At 37.9% G+C, this 16,862-nt stretch overlaps 1 protein-coding gene across 1 annotated transcript in view; it reads right to left on the bottom strand.

Moving 5' to 3' along the window:
* The window catches only part of LOC102686349 (protein FAM180A), a 47,571-nt gene extending 31,519 nt beyond the window's left edge, over positions 1-16,052 (bottom strand). Inside the window, exon 1 of the mRNA XM_015353148.2 lies at positions 15,769-16,052. Within this exon, the coding sequence (XP_015208634.1) occupies positions 15,769-15,847 (79 nt within the window). The 5' untranslated portion in view covers positions 15,848-16,052. The remainder of the gene's footprint in view (positions 1-15,768) is intronic.
* Positions 16,053-16,862: the final 810 nt, after the last annotated feature.

Genomic DNA, 16,862 nt, shown 5'->3' with positions numbered 1-16,862 from the left:
AATTCAGGTTCAGTATACACAGTACACTGCACCACACCTTTACAGACCTTACATTCCATACCTATTGCTACAATTAGTATCTCAGGAACAGCAACAGTGTGTTTTTGATTCCATGTAAATATCATTTTCAGATGTAATAGCAGTAAGTGTGGCCCAAACTTAAAAAGGAGGTAGATTTTCTTTGTTCAAGCCTAAGGAGTCTTGAGAGAGAGCACATTTCATGTCATTGGTTTTCACCTGTGAAAAAAATTGCCAGCTGAGTAGCATTTGGAAAAATGTTTATCTTTATAGTGACTGCTTTGGGTTGTGTGGGTAAACCTGGTTGTTGTTTACTGCTAGAATGATCTGCAAATAACTTTTATGTGAGCAATCCTGCTAACAGGACCTTTAGTTTTTACATGTACAGTATTTAGATCTCAAACAGTTCTCTGTTGGAATTAATTCTATTTAAATATAGTGAACACCTTCTTAAAAGTTCAGCTTGTATTTTTCATTGGGCTGTTCTGAAACAGAAGTAATTTAAAAAATACTTAGTGTTATTTATCTCTGTGAAAACTGCTACCACTCACATGCAGGAAAAGGTTGGATAATTAGACAATAGTGGATTAGGGGTGGCATGGTGGTGCAGTGGTTAGTATTGCTGCCTTGCTGCAATGGGGCCCTGGGACTGTCTTCTGACAGTCGCTGTTGTGAATGTCTGTAGATTGTATCTTATTTTTAGTTTTTGTTTTGTTTCACATTAATTTTATAAGGGAGAGTGTCATAGATAAGACTCCCTTGCCCCCATCTTGATTAAAATACTTTTATTTTTTCAAAATCTGACAAAGCCAGACAGAATTCACATTTGCTGTAGCCAAAGGGCCTTGCAGATCAGATGATCAAGAAACTAAACAATTCTTGCGCCCGGCTCCTCAATGGAATGGCTTTAACCTGCTAATGCATCAAACACATTTACTGGCATATTGTGTTTTTAAGATGGGAGTTTTTTTAAATACATTTTAGAAAAGTGTAATCTATACTGAAAAGCTGTATTTATTCAATAATTCATAAAATTACAATTCACTTGATAGTTACATTAATAGAGATAAGAATTCAAGTTGATACTGTTTAGACTTTTAATTATTTTAAACTGTATTAAAGCATCAAACTACACAATGCAACATAAATCGCTACCTTGTCTTCTGCATAATAATGTTCACCTCTCTGTCCAGCATATTAACAATAGTAATAATAATGAACTTTATCGTATATATCGCTTTACATGATAAAAACAACAATAACAACAAAAATACTGTATTTCACAGCACTTTGACAGATCATCTTTAAATCAATTGTTGTCAGAATTTCCACGCCTCCAAACTAACAAGGGCTCTGAGAATGCCCTGTGGGCATTTCATTGATAAACTTGTGTTAACAAAAACAGAAGTTTGCTTAGAGTTGTTAAACCGTTTTTTAGCTATTTTTTGGCACAGCCAGCCGGCTGTCGAGTGGTATTAAATGCAACTTTTTTGTACAGATGACTTTGCTAAAATGTATTTAAAAATAAAAACGATTACACTTAGCACGCCTGTAGCTTTTTCACAAAACCTTCATATCTTTGGAGGGGAAACACAGAAGGCCTTCAAACTAAATGCATTTTGAAGACCACGACTTGTGGTTCACAGCCTCCACATAAAACTATCAGTGAGCTAATTCTCTTTTTTTAAACCTCCGGTTTTTCATTGATGCGTAATCACGCACTAACTGGAACCCAGGGGGACCGCTGCCCCCCCTCCAAAAACCCCATAGTGTTACAATATCATCATATCTAATTTTTTATTTCTTTATAAAAATTTAAGAAATCGTTTGCGCACCCACAGAGGGGGGGTCTGCTCTCACTAACAGCTGACACTCCTCCATACGCTCAAGTGAAAAATTAATAACGCCAATGTAAACGTCGTATTTACAATTTGTTGATAAAAATGTTAAGTTCTCTAAAGCTTTCTCAGTCAAGTATGATAGTTTACCCAGGGAGCTGTGTAAGCATGCATAGGCAGCAAAAGATCAGCTAAACTGGGAAGATGCGACACCGAAGATATTATTAATAACCTTTTAAATCTGAAGGGAGATCTAAAGGGATCCCCACACCATACCGGTTTCTGCTTCTAGAGCGAAAGACAGTGATAAGTATTCGTTTTTATTAAAAAATGACTTAGATTCGAACATGTTGTGATATTTAGAAATATAAAAAAGTCAATTAATTGTCCATAATATTGCTATTTTATTTTTTCAAAGAAATGTTTGTTAAAAGAAAAGTCGTGGTGCTAGCTGGATTTGAACAGCCGACCTCTCGCTTACAAGTCAGGTACTTAGACCATCATGCCACTCTCACGGTCACATGATGAGTGGTGAAACAGCCCTACACATTGTTTGTGTACAGTATATACAGTACTACTGTTTGTGTTTCAGTACATGAATATAATTATATCGTTATTAATTTCTTTAGATACGCGATTCCATATTATATTCCCTATTAATTAAATTCTAAAAGCATGCTTGTTTACTCTGGTATCGAGCGTCTTCGCAGAAAAGCTTAAAACTACCACTTTTCTCACAGAGTACTGCATACACGTTATTTCACGTTAGTTAAAGACTTTGATGCTTAAAATGTTTAGGGAGAAATGGAATACTGGTGTGTATTTTTTCTTTAAAGTACCGAGACCAGCCATATACAGTTTACATAATACTGTATGCTTATGTTCCAAAATTAATATAGTTTATGACCTTCACATGCATTATGCTCCTATTCTTTTTATGCTACTAAAATTTCCCTTCGGTGGTAAAATTCCATATAAATATTCAATATTAAAATGTGCACAGTAAAGACATTAAATATACATATACAGTACAGTTTACATACAGTAATATGTTTATGTTCCTAAATCAATATCTTTTATGAGCATGTGAAAGGCGTGGTGATTCGGAGATTCTCAAAAATTACTGTACTTTGCATGATTGGAAACAAATGCATGATTGGATCAACGAAATGCTGTGGTGTTACTTTTTGTTAATGAAAAAATAAAATCTTTTCGTTTACAAAGACGGTTACAAAGAATGTGGACTTGGGTTATACTTTCAGTTTACAGCTTGTCCAAGGTCATTCATAATTAATACTATTAGTAATATCTTCGGTAAAGACTTTGATGGCGACAGCTCAAACGCTGTACATGAGAGGTTAAGCTTTATTAGCTCCACCTTGTGGAAATTCAGGATACGATTATTTTACTTGTGGTATCATGCAGTATTATTCCAGTTATACTGCGACAAGTGCAATGCGTTTTAACGCGGTATTGACCTGCTTGTTTTGAATGGCTGCATCTGTACATCCGGGAATCCCTACAGTCTGGTTTTATTCATCCCCCAACGTCTCCGTCGTGTGCTGGGGTTTTTTTTGTTAAGAAGAAAGACGGCTCTCTACGACCCTGTATTGACTACAGGGATCTTAATAAAATCACTATTAAGAACTGCTATCACCTGCCTCTTATACCAGCTGCTTTAGAATTGTTATGTGTAGCTTCCATCTTTACCAAGTTGGATCTCGGAGGAGCTTACAATCTTATTCGGATCCGTAAGGGGGATGAATGGAAGACTGCCTTTATGACCACCCACGGGAATTACGAGTACCTTGTGATGCCCTTTGGACTTGTTAATGCCCCATCGGTTTTCCAGGCTTTTATGAATGATATCTTCAGGGATCTCATCCACAAATCCGTACTGGTTTATTTGGATGACATCCTAATTTTTTTCCTCTAACTTTCAGGATCATATAGCGCACGTGCGGGAGGTCCTATCTCGCCTTATTGAGAATAATCTTTACACCAAGCTGGAAAATGCTCTTTTCATATGCAAAAGACCCATTTTCTCGGCTATGTTATCTCCTCCGTGGGTGTGGAGATAGACCCAGCTAAGGTCCCGGCTATCTAGGTCTGGCCCGCCCTTCGCAATCTAAAACAAATTCAACGCTTCCTTGGTTTCGCTATTTCTACAGGCATTTTATCAGGAACTTTAGTTCCATTGCAGCACCCATCACTGCCCTCACCCGCAAGGGTTCCAACGTTGGTAGATGGACCCCAGAAGCCAACCAAGCATTCCTTAGACTCAAATAACCTCTTTACCACAGCCCCCCCTGTTGCATCACCCGGATCCCTTTCTCCCGTTTGTAGTGGAAGTGGACACATCTGCATACAGAGTTGGAGCTGTCCTGTCTCAACGCCATGGTGAGAGAAATCTTCCTCATCCCGGTGCTTTCTTTTCTAGGAAACTATCCCCTGCCGAGGTCAACTATGATGTGGGTAATTGAGAGCTCCTAGCCATTAAATTGGCCCTAGAGGAGTTGAGACACTGGCTAGAGGGGGCTCAACACCCCTGTGTGATTATTACTGATTCTTACCATAAGAATCTAACCTATATCCAGTCTGCCAAGCGCTTCAACCCTAGACAGGCAAGGTAGGCCCTGTTCTTTTTGCAGATTCGATTTCATCATTACCTACACATCTGGTTCGAAGAACCTGAAGGCTGACGCCCTCTCCCGCCTGCACGACCATCCAGGCCTTGTCAAGATTCCCGAACATATCATCCCTCCTAACAAGGTCCTCGCTGTTTCCCAGAGCTCCATCGATCATCAGGTCAGACCTGGCCTTGCCAACACAACCGTTCCTCCACAATGTCCTTCTGATAGGCTCTTTGTCCCCAATTCATTGTGTTCCTCCATCCTGCAATGGGGGCATGATTCCCGCTCAGCAGGCCTCCCTGGTTCAACAACCCAAGAGTTGTTGTAACACTACCATCATGGTTGTGATAGATTGGTTCTCCAAGGCGGCGCATTTCATACCCTTACCTGCTTTACCCTCAGTCAATGTAATGGCAGACCTATTTGTCCAGCACATCTTCCGCCTCCATGGTATACCTAGGGATATTATTTCTGACAGGGGTCCACAACTTATTTCCAGATTCTGGAAGGCCTTTTGCAAGGCTTTAGGCACCTCTGTTTCTCTCACCTCTGGCTATAACCCAGAGACCAACAGCCAAGCAGAAAGGACTAACCAAAACCTCCTCACCTACTTAAGGTCTTACACCTCATCTGCCCAGGATGACTGGTCCTCTCTGCTCCCCTGGGCAGAATATGCCAACAACTCTCTTCTCACTTCAGCCACTGGAATGTCTCCCTTTTTCTGCTACTTGGGATACCAACCCTCCCTCATCCCTAAAACCACCCTGGCCACGGACATTCCTTCCGTTCGCCTCTATTTTTTAAAACTATGCCGCATCTGGAAATCTGCCAAGGCCACTCTCCAAAGGACTTCCCTGCATCACACGGGCACTGCCAACCGTCACCGGTGTCCGGCTCCCGACTTTGGAGAGGGCAGTTTGAGTGGCTCTCCACCAGGAACCTACACTTGCATCAACCCTCAAAGAAGCCTGGTCCTCAGTTCATCGGTCCCTTCTGCATCCTCTCTCAAATCACTCCTGTCTCCTACCGCCTGGCTCTCTGGCTCTCCCCCCTCAAGATTCATCCCACTTTTCATGTCTCCGTCTTGCAGCCTTTCTACTACTCTCCTTTTTCTTAACCCCAACCTTGACCTCCCCTCCCCCTCATCTAATTGACGGCCTTCCAGCCTACACAGTCCACAAGATTCTAGACTTCTGTTGGTACAAGGGTTCATGGCAATTCCTGGTGGACTGGGAGGGTTACGGACCAGAGGAGAGATCCTGGATTCCTAAGAAGGACATTCTGGATCAACAATTTCCATCGTACCACCGTGGACAGCTCTACTAGGGTGTCCGGAGCCGCCCATGAAGGGGTGGGCGGGTACTGTCACACCTTCATTCCACCACATTCTCCCACAGAAGCGCACTCACACTAATCACACTCCAGCCCTGAGCACTTCTGCTAAACGACACTGCTCCTGCCAATCAACCAACCACAACACTCCTCCTTCTCCTTCGCACAATATTTAAACCTTCAGAAGCCCCTGTTCTTTGCCTGGTATTGGTTGTTCGTTTGTTCACCTATCTCGCCTTAGATTCTGTTTTCCTTCTTGCTCTTTGTTACTAACCACGGAACTCACCTTCGACTACGTCTACTGTCTTGCCCCTTCGGATTTGGAAGCCTACTCCTTGACCTATTGACTAACAGAACTGCCTTTTTGACTAAGACTTCAGTCTTGCCCTGTTCTGAATTGGAAATCTTCTCTCCTGCTTTTTTCTACGATCCTTGGAACTAGATTCAGACTTCGCCTCTCATCCAGCCCCCTAAGGTACCACATAGGGTCCATCTTCCCGTTTCCTCAGTGGGCAAATCCTGACAATATGAGTCTGGTGTTAGCATACAGGGCCAACTCCTTGCTTAACACTCAGCTCAGCAGTTACTGGTGATTAAACTGCTAGCACATCTGGTTTTGAAACCAAGCTCAGAGGAACTGTGTCTGGTCTTAGTTTAGGGATTTTGCCCTGAATCTCATTGAGACGTGTCCTTGCTCTTTTCCCTATAAATGATTATTTATATTCTCAATATGTTTCTGGTCCTTCCCTTATGGCAACCTAATTGGGTGGTAACATAGTACTCACCTACCATCTACACCCTGCCATCTGGGAATTACCGGAGACCTGGAGAATCCTTGCCGACTACGCCAAATGTTATGGGAAATTCTTCATCTGAGGAGCAGAACACAGTCTTGTGCAGATTCAGTTTTATTGAGGTCAATAAGTTCATCAACACGTGCTGGATCTGCCCCTCAGAACAAACAAACTGCAAGGGTTTCCCAGCACTTATATTTAGTCAGAAGAAAGGTTGTTTCACAATCTGAGTGCTTGTCCTGTTCTTTGATATGTAATGACCTCTTGTCCTACTCAGTCTTGCTCTAGGTTCTGTCCTTTGATATGCAGCAGACATTGCTCTGCTTTATCCTGTTTGTAGGTGCTGTTCCTGTATTTTATTATGTAGCATTAAGTCACTGGGACTACTAAAGCAAGTCAGCTTTATGGCATCTTAGTGTAACTTTTGTTTAAGGCTAAATTAACAGTCCCCAGCAACACCTCTCACAGTGTGCTTAAGTGGTGACATTATGATGCTGGATAAGTGAGATATATGTATGTCCCACTTCAAGAGGCAGTGATGCCATCGGGTCCTGTTGCCTTTTTCGCACAAATTTGCTTGAAAGATTGTATACTCATCTGTGGACTTATTAGAAGCCTACCAGCACTACTGTCAGCTGTAATAGTATCTAATTTACTGTTACATGCACCAAAGAAGGCCTGTGTCTCAAACCACAGATAAAAGTCATTCAGCTCATTTGCTTTAGCCAGCTCATCCATTGTATGGAAGCTCTTCTTTGAAGAATTGACGTTTGTGACTGTTTTAATTGTTTGCCACAACCTCCTGGAGTTCATTGTCTCCTTGTGTTGATTCCTTGCATTCCTGAGATTTAGTTTAAGTTCTTTTTGCAGTAATTTCAGTTGCACTTGATCCTGGTTTTTAAAAGTGAGTCTTTTAGGGTTGATGCAGTCTTTCACATCCTTAGTTGTATATGGTTTATTATTTGGGTACACTGTTATGCTTTTCGTGGGGATGACATTCTCCACACATAAATTAGTGTAGTCTGTAACAGTCTCTGTTGCCTCATTAACCTCCAGGGTATTAAATATCTCCCAGTCTGTGCAAAGAAAACACCCTTTCAGCATCTCAATACTATCATCAGTCCATACATTTACAGTCTTAGCAGCTAGGTTCTGCTCTTGAGAGCTGTAAGTGGGGATGAGATGAACAGTATTGTGATCTGAGTTAGACAAAGGTGGTTTGGCTTTGGCGGTATAGGCTTGTTTTATATTACTGCATTTGTCAAGAACTCTGTTCCTTCTCTTCCCACATTTGTTATACTGATCAAACTCAGGCAATGCCATTTCCAGTTTACAGTGGTTAAAATCTCCCAAAATAAGCATAGGAGCTTCCGAAGTCTGCTGGAGTTTCTCATATACACAATCATTTCCACTGGGAGGAACGTAAACGGTGCATATAATAATGTTACTGAATTCTCTCGGAAGGTAGAAAGGGCTGAGACTCAGGCACAAAAGCTCAACATTTTTATTGCAGATAATCTTCCTCACAGAGTATTGTCTGCATCACTTATCGTTCACAAAGACACAAATACCACCACCTCTGCTTTTTCCAGATGTTTAAATTCTATCTGAGTAAACATGGAAAAACCCCTCACTTTCACAAGAGAGTTGGGGAAATCTTGTTGAAGCCAGGTCTCAGTAAAGATACAAGACTCATGGTATTCAAAGCATGCTGTGGTATTGATCCAAAGCTCATCCATCTTGTTCCTTAGGGAACGCGTGTTGCTCAGGATCATGGAGTGCAAGGATGGTCTGCTCCCTCTTCTCCTAAGTCACTGCCGAATGCCTCCTCTCTTGCCTCTTCTCTGCGGTCGGCAGTTTCCCCATGCACGAATGTACTCGGGCACATCTTTGAGGAAACTGCAGGGGCTAGCCACTTTGCCGGATGGCCGTAATGATAAGAGCGCTTCCCTTGTATAAGAAAGCAGTACGCAACTGTTCCTTATGAGATCCAGCATGAGTAGGCATGTTGTTAGAAAGTTGGACAGGATCAGTGTCGCAAATAGTACCGTGTAGTTTACTCAAATAGACATGCTACAACACTTTAAAAAAAGCTAACTTAAACAAGAGTCAAAAGAAACAAGAAAAATAGCAAAACAACAATAACAAAAATAACCAACTAATAAGGAATAAAGAAAAAAAATACAGAAAGTATATGAGCACAGGTGTCCGTGTCACAGTAGGGCAGTGCCACGTGAATGACTAAGAGAAAGGAGAATTAAGCCGGAGAGAGTAGAAAAATAAAGAGAAAGGAAGGAAAACTGCAGCTTAGGCAGCTGCTGCACCTGCTTGGAGATTCTGGAGGCTTGCTGACATCAGAAGACCTGAAAGAAAAATGGTGGCACAGAGCCGCTGTCTTTCGAGAGAAGGGGTTGGAGATTCAATTCCATTTCTGGATGAATGTGATGAAGGTTAGATCTCAGCAACGCCGAATGAGAGACACATCTGTCTGCAGTGGAGCAAAACGCAGAGTGCTTGTATGAGAGAAAAATGGGAAGTCCCTTGTGTAAAACATAGGCAAACAGAAGTGTGTAACATTCCTCCCGAACTACTTTATAACTTTGTAATAATTCCATTGGGCCTTAGAGAATGATGAAACAGTAGCATTCTTAGTCTGACAATTGTAAAAACAAGAGAAACAAGTGGAAACTTAATAGTTTAAGCATAAGTAACATCTGGAATGACAGAAAAATGTTATTCTAAATTTTATAATAATTCAAAATGCAACATTCTTGCATTCAGTTCCATCTCATTTACAGAATTGAGATAATTATTTTCCTAATTTGATCATTAAAAATTTTACCAGGTCTTAAGCAGAAGATATTTTAATTAGTATTTACAAAACCCCATGTTGCTCTGCCTCCAGACATAAGGGATTGTACAACTGACTGACACAAGCTAAGGTAACATGTACATTTTTTAACACGCTTGTGTGAAAATTTGAGTTGCTGAAAACATAGTCAAGTCAATTTTATTGATGTGAATTAGGCACAGACCCATCATTGAATTCCTGTAATTGTTTTCCTAGTCATAACCTTCCTTTGAAACTCTTAATTCAAGTCTCATGGCTTAACTTCAAGTCTGGATCTGAATGAAAACATTCCATAAACTTACCTTACAGTTACCGCTAGTTACCGTAAATTCTCCTATAATACCGCAAGCAAAATAATAGTATCTGGAATTTCTGCAAGGTGGAGCTAATAAAGCTCAACCTCTCATGTTTGAGCTGTCACCATCAAAGTCTTTAACGATGATATTACTAATAGTATTAATAATGAATGACCTTGGACAAGCTGTAAACTCAAAGAATTGCCCTGGTCCACATTATTTTTTTCATTGACCGTCTTTGTAAAAGTAACACCACAGCATTTCGCAATCACGCATTTGTTTCCAGTCATGCAAAGTACAGTAATTTTTGAGAATCGATTCACCATGCCTTTCACATGCTCATAAAAGAGATTGATTTAGGAACATAAACATATTACTATATGCAAACTGTACTGTATACAGTATATATACATAAATATATGTATATTTAATGTCTTAACTGTGCCCAGTATTGAATATTTATATGGAATTTTACCACTGAAGGGAAATCTTAGTACCTGAGCATAAAAAGAATAGGAGCATACTGCAACGCATGTGAAGGCCATAAACGATATTAATTTTGGAACTTAAACATACAGTATATGGCTGCTCGGTACTTTAAAGAAAACATACACACCAGTATTCCATTTCTCCCTAAACATTTTAAGCATCGAAGTCTTTAACTAACGTGATACCGGAGTCAACAAGCATACTTTTAGAATTTGATTAAAAGGGAATATAATATGGAATCGCGTATCTAAAGAAATTAATAACGATATAATTATATTCATGTTGCAAAAAAACTGCAACGGACATAAAAACTCCCTTGCTTTTAACAGAGCGTTTCATAATTTCCAACTACGAAATTTATTTAAACTGCGACACTTATCATTCAACCAGAGCTTGAAATATCACAAGGATCCTCTAGAGCACAGCAAAGACTGTATTAAAAGTATACTAGTGACAAACTAGTATACTTTAGATCTTTTTTCTGAACCGGGGAAAATCTGATCATGTTTCTCTATAACAATAATAAAAAACATTATTTTACATATCACCTTTATGTGATATCACCTTAAGGACAGCACATATAAGGGTTAATTGCACAATGGACCGCGCAAATAAATTTAAAATAGTCTTCTTTAGGTGTGAGGCCAGGAGTGGAGCGCAGAAGGCATAATCAGCAAATTAGGAAAACAAAGAACAGGATAGGTGAGACGTTTATCCATAGAGCAAGTGATCAGAAAAAGGAACAGCTGTTACGCCCAGGTTTTATGCTCTCTCTCTGCTGAATGAATAAAAGCATTTTATTAAAAACGCGTTTGCGTTTGTCTAGGTATTTACTTTGTAATCTGTGGTTTACATCTACTGTATTGCTTTGAGATGCCACTTTTAAAGGTGATATGTAAAATAAAGTTTTTTATTATTGTTATAGAGAAACATGATCAGATTTTCCCTGGTTCAGAAAAAAGACGATTAAACTCTATAATCTTTCCACTTGTATGTCATCGGAAAATACAAGAAGTTTCTGCTTTGTGTAAGGATGGTATCAAAAGTAATCTAAGTGGTGAGAAAGCTGTGCTCCTCAAAGCGCTTTACAGGATAAAAACAATAACAACAATAGTGTTAAGCTGGGCAAACGATTTTTTTATAGAAATACAAAATGAGATATAATGATGTGTTCCGGCTAAGACATTAACGAGTACAACCCCTTCTCTGTGGGAGTGCTGGCTGTGACGAATTAAACCGGTTTCACAGGTATTTTCAAAGTAGAAGGGGGTGAGATTTCCAGCGAAAGACACCTCCCCCCTCCAAAGCCAAGGAAGTACAGTACTTACTAGTTAGGAAGGCTAGGCTCCTCAATTAAATCGCTTTAACATGCTAATGCGTTGGTGTAACAGTCCGGGCATTGCAAGCTTCAAATGTCAACTCGACTCGATTGGAAGACAATGAACATATTCTAGCCCTAAATGAATTAATAGCAAACATGGTTAACATAAAAGACATTTTTCCAAAAACGTTTATAATAATACGATCTATAGTTGAAATCTGAGCCTAAATAAAAAGAAAAAGCATTTTCAGAGAGCAATCACGCTGTGTTTATGTAGAAAATTCGTTTAAAACGCTATATAAAATAAAGTTTATTATTAATTTGCAGGACAGAGCGGTGAACATTATTATGGATAAGACAAAGATAACGATCCTGATCAGTTTAGAAATCTGTGTACGCTGTAAGGTTTTTACTTCTTAAACTTTTAAAATACACGTTTCGAATAGAAAGAAATAATCTTCCAGGTACAGTATGTATAGCAAACCAGCACTTCTTTTTTCTCCAATCAGAGGGGTTAGACGCTCGGTTAAAAGCAAAGGAGATTGTCTGTTATAGTGGACATAAAAACAAGAGTTCGCTGGCATTATATCCTAGAAGACACAGACCGGGAAAATGCCCGCAGCGTAAAAGAAAATGCCTGATTAAGTAGGGATTGGACAGTTTCCAAGTGCTTGTACAATCGATGGAAATGTTCAAATAAATGTGCAAAAGAAATAAACAAAATAATCATTTATTTCTTTATCATATTGGCTAGCTAATGTCCTCTCTTTGCTAGTTAGTGGCTGTGTTTCTGCATTGGGTAGCAACGGGTGACTGTTCTCAGGCGGAAGATGTGAACAGCTTAATTTTCGGGTTAAATAATTTTTTTAAATTAAAATTCATTCTATACAGCAATCGCATTTTGGGTACCGTTTCATAAAACTTTCATGCTTAAAATGTTTAGGGAGAAATGGAAGACTGATAATGGAATGAAATGGAACGAATGATAAGTGTGGCAGTTTAAATAATTTTCGTAGATTCCAAGTGCATTTTTGCAATTTACGTTGCATTGTCCATTGTGCTGCTGAAATACAGTTTTAAATAATTCAAAGTCTAAACTGCATCAGCTTTATTTACGGGTTGCAATATAGAAAAAGTCAAAAACCACACTCAATATGCAATTTAGAGCTCTCTGGCAAGAGGAGACACCCAAATTAATAATATAACATGCCACTGTTTGTGCATGAACAAAGTTATACTGCTATTTCCTTAGATACGCGATTAAAAAAATAAATTTTTTTGAATCCCCGGCGGAACACATTCCATAAGAATCAACGCTTTTTTATATCGCCTTTAAAGTTGGCTTCTCAAAATGCTTTACAGGGTAAAAACAACAATAACAGCAACAACAATAATATTGTATTTCATTGCACTTTGAAAACCAAGTAATAACTTAACTATATGTGCAAATGTTTTATGATGTCGCTGTTGTGAATGTCTGTGGAGTGTATCTTATTTGCCTGTCTGTCCTAGCTCTCTCGCTCGCCCTCCCCCCCTCACTCCCTCAATTCAATTAAATTCAAGGTGCTTTCTTAGCATGACAGATGGGTACAATCAGTGTTGGGTATTTACTTTGCTTTGAGATTCCACTTTTAAAGGTGATATATAAAATCAAGGCTTTAACTTGCTTTAACTCCGCAAGTCTGAGTCCTCGTGTCTGTCCTATCCGAACCTGAAAGTATACAATATGTATCTTTATAGCAGGTGGTGTACAACTTTTTAGCATAGATTACACTTTTATAAAATGTATTTAAAAAATAAAAACGATTACAATCTAATCTTTCCACGTTTGATCCCAAGATCCAAAGAAAAATAAATCTAAACGGGGAGAAAGTTATGCTGAAAGTTTATTAAGATACTTAGAAGACAAAGATATCAATTTATGTTGCATTTGTCTGATTGTGAATCAAAAAACACATATATTTAAACACGTATTTACAATTTAAATCAAAACGCGATTTAAATCAATATAAATGTTTATATTGTAACGCATAGGTGACTATTCATTGTTATTGTTATTGTTATTAAAATAACTTAAATTTGATCATGTTGTGATATTTAGAAATATAAATTTGTTTGGTGCGAGTTAGGTTTTATTTAATCTCTGACCAAGGGAAATGTTTCATTTTTTCAAAGAAATGTTTGTTAAAAAGAGAAGTCATGGCTCCAGTTGGATTCAATCACAGACCATGTGACGTGGGAGTCAGGAACCTAACCCACAGCGCCACCGTCAAGGTCACATGCGGAGTGCTGAAAAAGCACAACAGAAACATTATCAACAGACAATGTACAGTGTGTACTATACTTGTGTTGCAGTACATGAATATAATTATATCGTTATTAATTTCTTTAGATACGCGATTCCATATTATATTCCCTTTTCATCAAATTCTAAAAGTATGCTTGTTGACTCCGGTATCACGTTAGTTAAAGACTTCGATGCTTAAAATGTTTAGGGAGAAATGGAATACTGGTGTGTATTGTTTCTTTAAAGTACCAAGACCAGCCATATACTGTATGTTTGTGTTCCAAAATTAATATCGTTTATGGCCTTCACACGCGTTACAGTATGCTCCTATTCTTTTTATGCTCAGCTACTAAGATTTCCCTTCAGTGGTAAAATTCCATATAAATGAGCCACTGCTGTCATCCGTCACCTGACCAGTTGGAGTCAAGGGAATTATTTCTAATTTAAGTTCTCATTTACACCTGTGCCTATAACCCTTGATTACAAACACCAGCTGTGTTTTATAAGATACTGGAAGGGGAAATTATGACCAGTCAGGTGATCCAGGTGTGAATAAATTATGTCAGGACTGTAATAGTCAACTTCTCTCTCAGAGCATATGTCTTTACTGGATGAGCAACTCAGGATCTTGCCTGCTGAACTTTGCATACTGATATGATTTCTCTGGTTTTAGAAATATAAATATATAAATCTCTGTATTAGACATACAAGGTTATGGATATTTGAAATATGTAAGAGGAAAAGGCTGCTTATACTGTATATGCTTTATCATTTTAATTTGATACTACACTGCATTTGTCTTAATTGTCTTAAATATTTCCGATAACAGAAATAGTAGAATAGATCACAATTGCTTCAATTTACATGTGCAAAATAAAAGTTAAAACATATAATAACATATAATAACATTAATATTTTCATTAATTGACATTTAATGATTAATTGCATTTATATAGTGCCTTTTATGTCAAAGAATTCCAAAGGACTTTTCATGTACAAGAGGGTACCCACTGTACACCATTTAAGTACAGCATCCACCTGGGTGACATGCATCAATATCAATATACAGCAGAACTGATGAAGTGGAAATTGCTTTTCCACAGGATTAAGGGAAGACTTTAGGCAGGCCAGACTGTTGAAGTCCAAAGAAGATTTTTTCCAGGGCACTGGGGCTAACACCTTTCCTCTTTCGAACAGTGCTATGGGATTTTTAATAACTGAGTAGTAAGGACCTCAGTTTAACGGGTCATCTGAAAGACATCTTAAAGCACAGAAATAAAACCATGCTCCCAGTGTGTAACCCTTCCAACAATTATGAGGCATCAAATTTCTGGTAATTCTTAAATTGATATAGTGATAGTTTTGTTTATTAAAATAAAAAATAATCACCTTGAACACATGAGAAATAAATTCTGTTCTTGCTATCATTTTGTAGATGCAAATTCTAATTTAATTAATCTTGAGTGCTATACTTTTACTAAAGGCATCTTAATAACCTCTGAATTTATGTACAGATACTGCAAAACATAGGGTAAATGTCTTTAGATACCACATAACTCTGGTCAGTGTTAAAACATTCACAATTTGTTGAAATGTGTTTACACCAAAAACAGAATAAACAAATAACCATTAACCAGAATAACCAATAACTATTTAAAGCCCTGAATTTTAGTGGTGTGTTGTCATACTAAGAGAACATTTCAGTAAGAATGAAGAGTTGAGCAGCAAAAAATATTTAAGGTGTTAGCTGGAATAAGAAACACATGTATTGATACCATTACCAAGTGTTTGGTAAACTATTTCTTGAATTACTGAATAAGAGTGTTTAAAAAGAAGAATGTATATACTTCTGTATGTAACAGTACAAATCAAAGATTAAGAAAAATTTAAAAAAGCAAAACAGTCTTACCGTCATTCCTCCCTTTGGCGGTAGATGTAAAGATGTCATAAAAAACAAGAACAACAATTAAAAGCTTCCAATGAATCATTTTTCTTTTAGAGAGTTAAATTGAAAACCACAGTGCCCACAGTTATAAGAATCACCTCTGTGACACTCTTTCTGTTTTTATGAGGACTGAAGCTGCTGTATTCACCTCATCCAGCTTCTGTGCTTCTTTTCTGGCATCTGGAAGTTATCAGGAACTAAGTTTCCTTCTTGCCAGCTGTTTTACCGGCAGTCAGCTCAATCCCGTTCCCATTTACCCTTGATAACAGCAGTCATTATTTAATTCCTTCAGTCTCAGCTTTGTCATTACTATCAAGTAGCAATTAAATTAAATGTGTTTAATTGTGTAATCCCTAATCTAAATCTCTTTTTTATAATTTTTAATATTCTAAATATGTATATTTATTCTAAAAAATATAATAGGAATAGCAACTTTGTGTATTTACTTGGAAAAAAAGATTTATTTTGATAGTTATGTTTTTTTGTTTTACAGAACTCTTATAGGGCAGACACACCACTGTCAAGCATGATTTCAAGGGGCCCAGAGTGAAATCAACATTCCTCAAATAATAGTTTAGCAACCTCCACCAAATATTGTGAAGCAAGACAGAGCATTTATTTTACAAGTGAAATGGTTATACCAGACACTTATAGTACACTTGCTTTTAAGAAACCAAAAAGGACTAGAGCATGGAGAGGAAAATCTTGAGCTATCTGAATAGATATATCACAAAACTTGTCTTCTGTATGTAAGGTGCTCTTGGAGCATATTCTTCTATATCAGTATAAATAAATACTGCTATACATTTACATTTCTTATGTAAATGGAGTCTGTTTTGCTATCACTGAAGAAGACAATCTGTGTTTTTTCAGACATTATTTTGTTATTCTTGTAATGTTGCTTACTGTAAATGTTTTTCTTAATGTGTATATAAATTGCGTTTTGTCTTTATGTTAGCTTTCATAACTTGGAGATCACATGATGCTCACAGGGGACAAAAAATGTTGCTTCTTGATAATGAAACGGAAATGGCTGTATTTTAATGAGTATTTACTCA

Source organism: Lepisosteus oculatus, chromosome 7 (assembly GCF_040954835.1).
Source record: "Lepisosteus oculatus isolate fLepOcu1 chromosome 7, fLepOcu1.hap2, whole genome shotgun sequence".
Taxonomy (NCBI): domain Eukaryota; kingdom Metazoa; phylum Chordata; class Actinopteri; order Semionotiformes; family Lepisosteidae; genus Lepisosteus; species Lepisosteus oculatus.
This window is presented reverse-complemented; position numbering and strand designations above follow the sequence as displayed.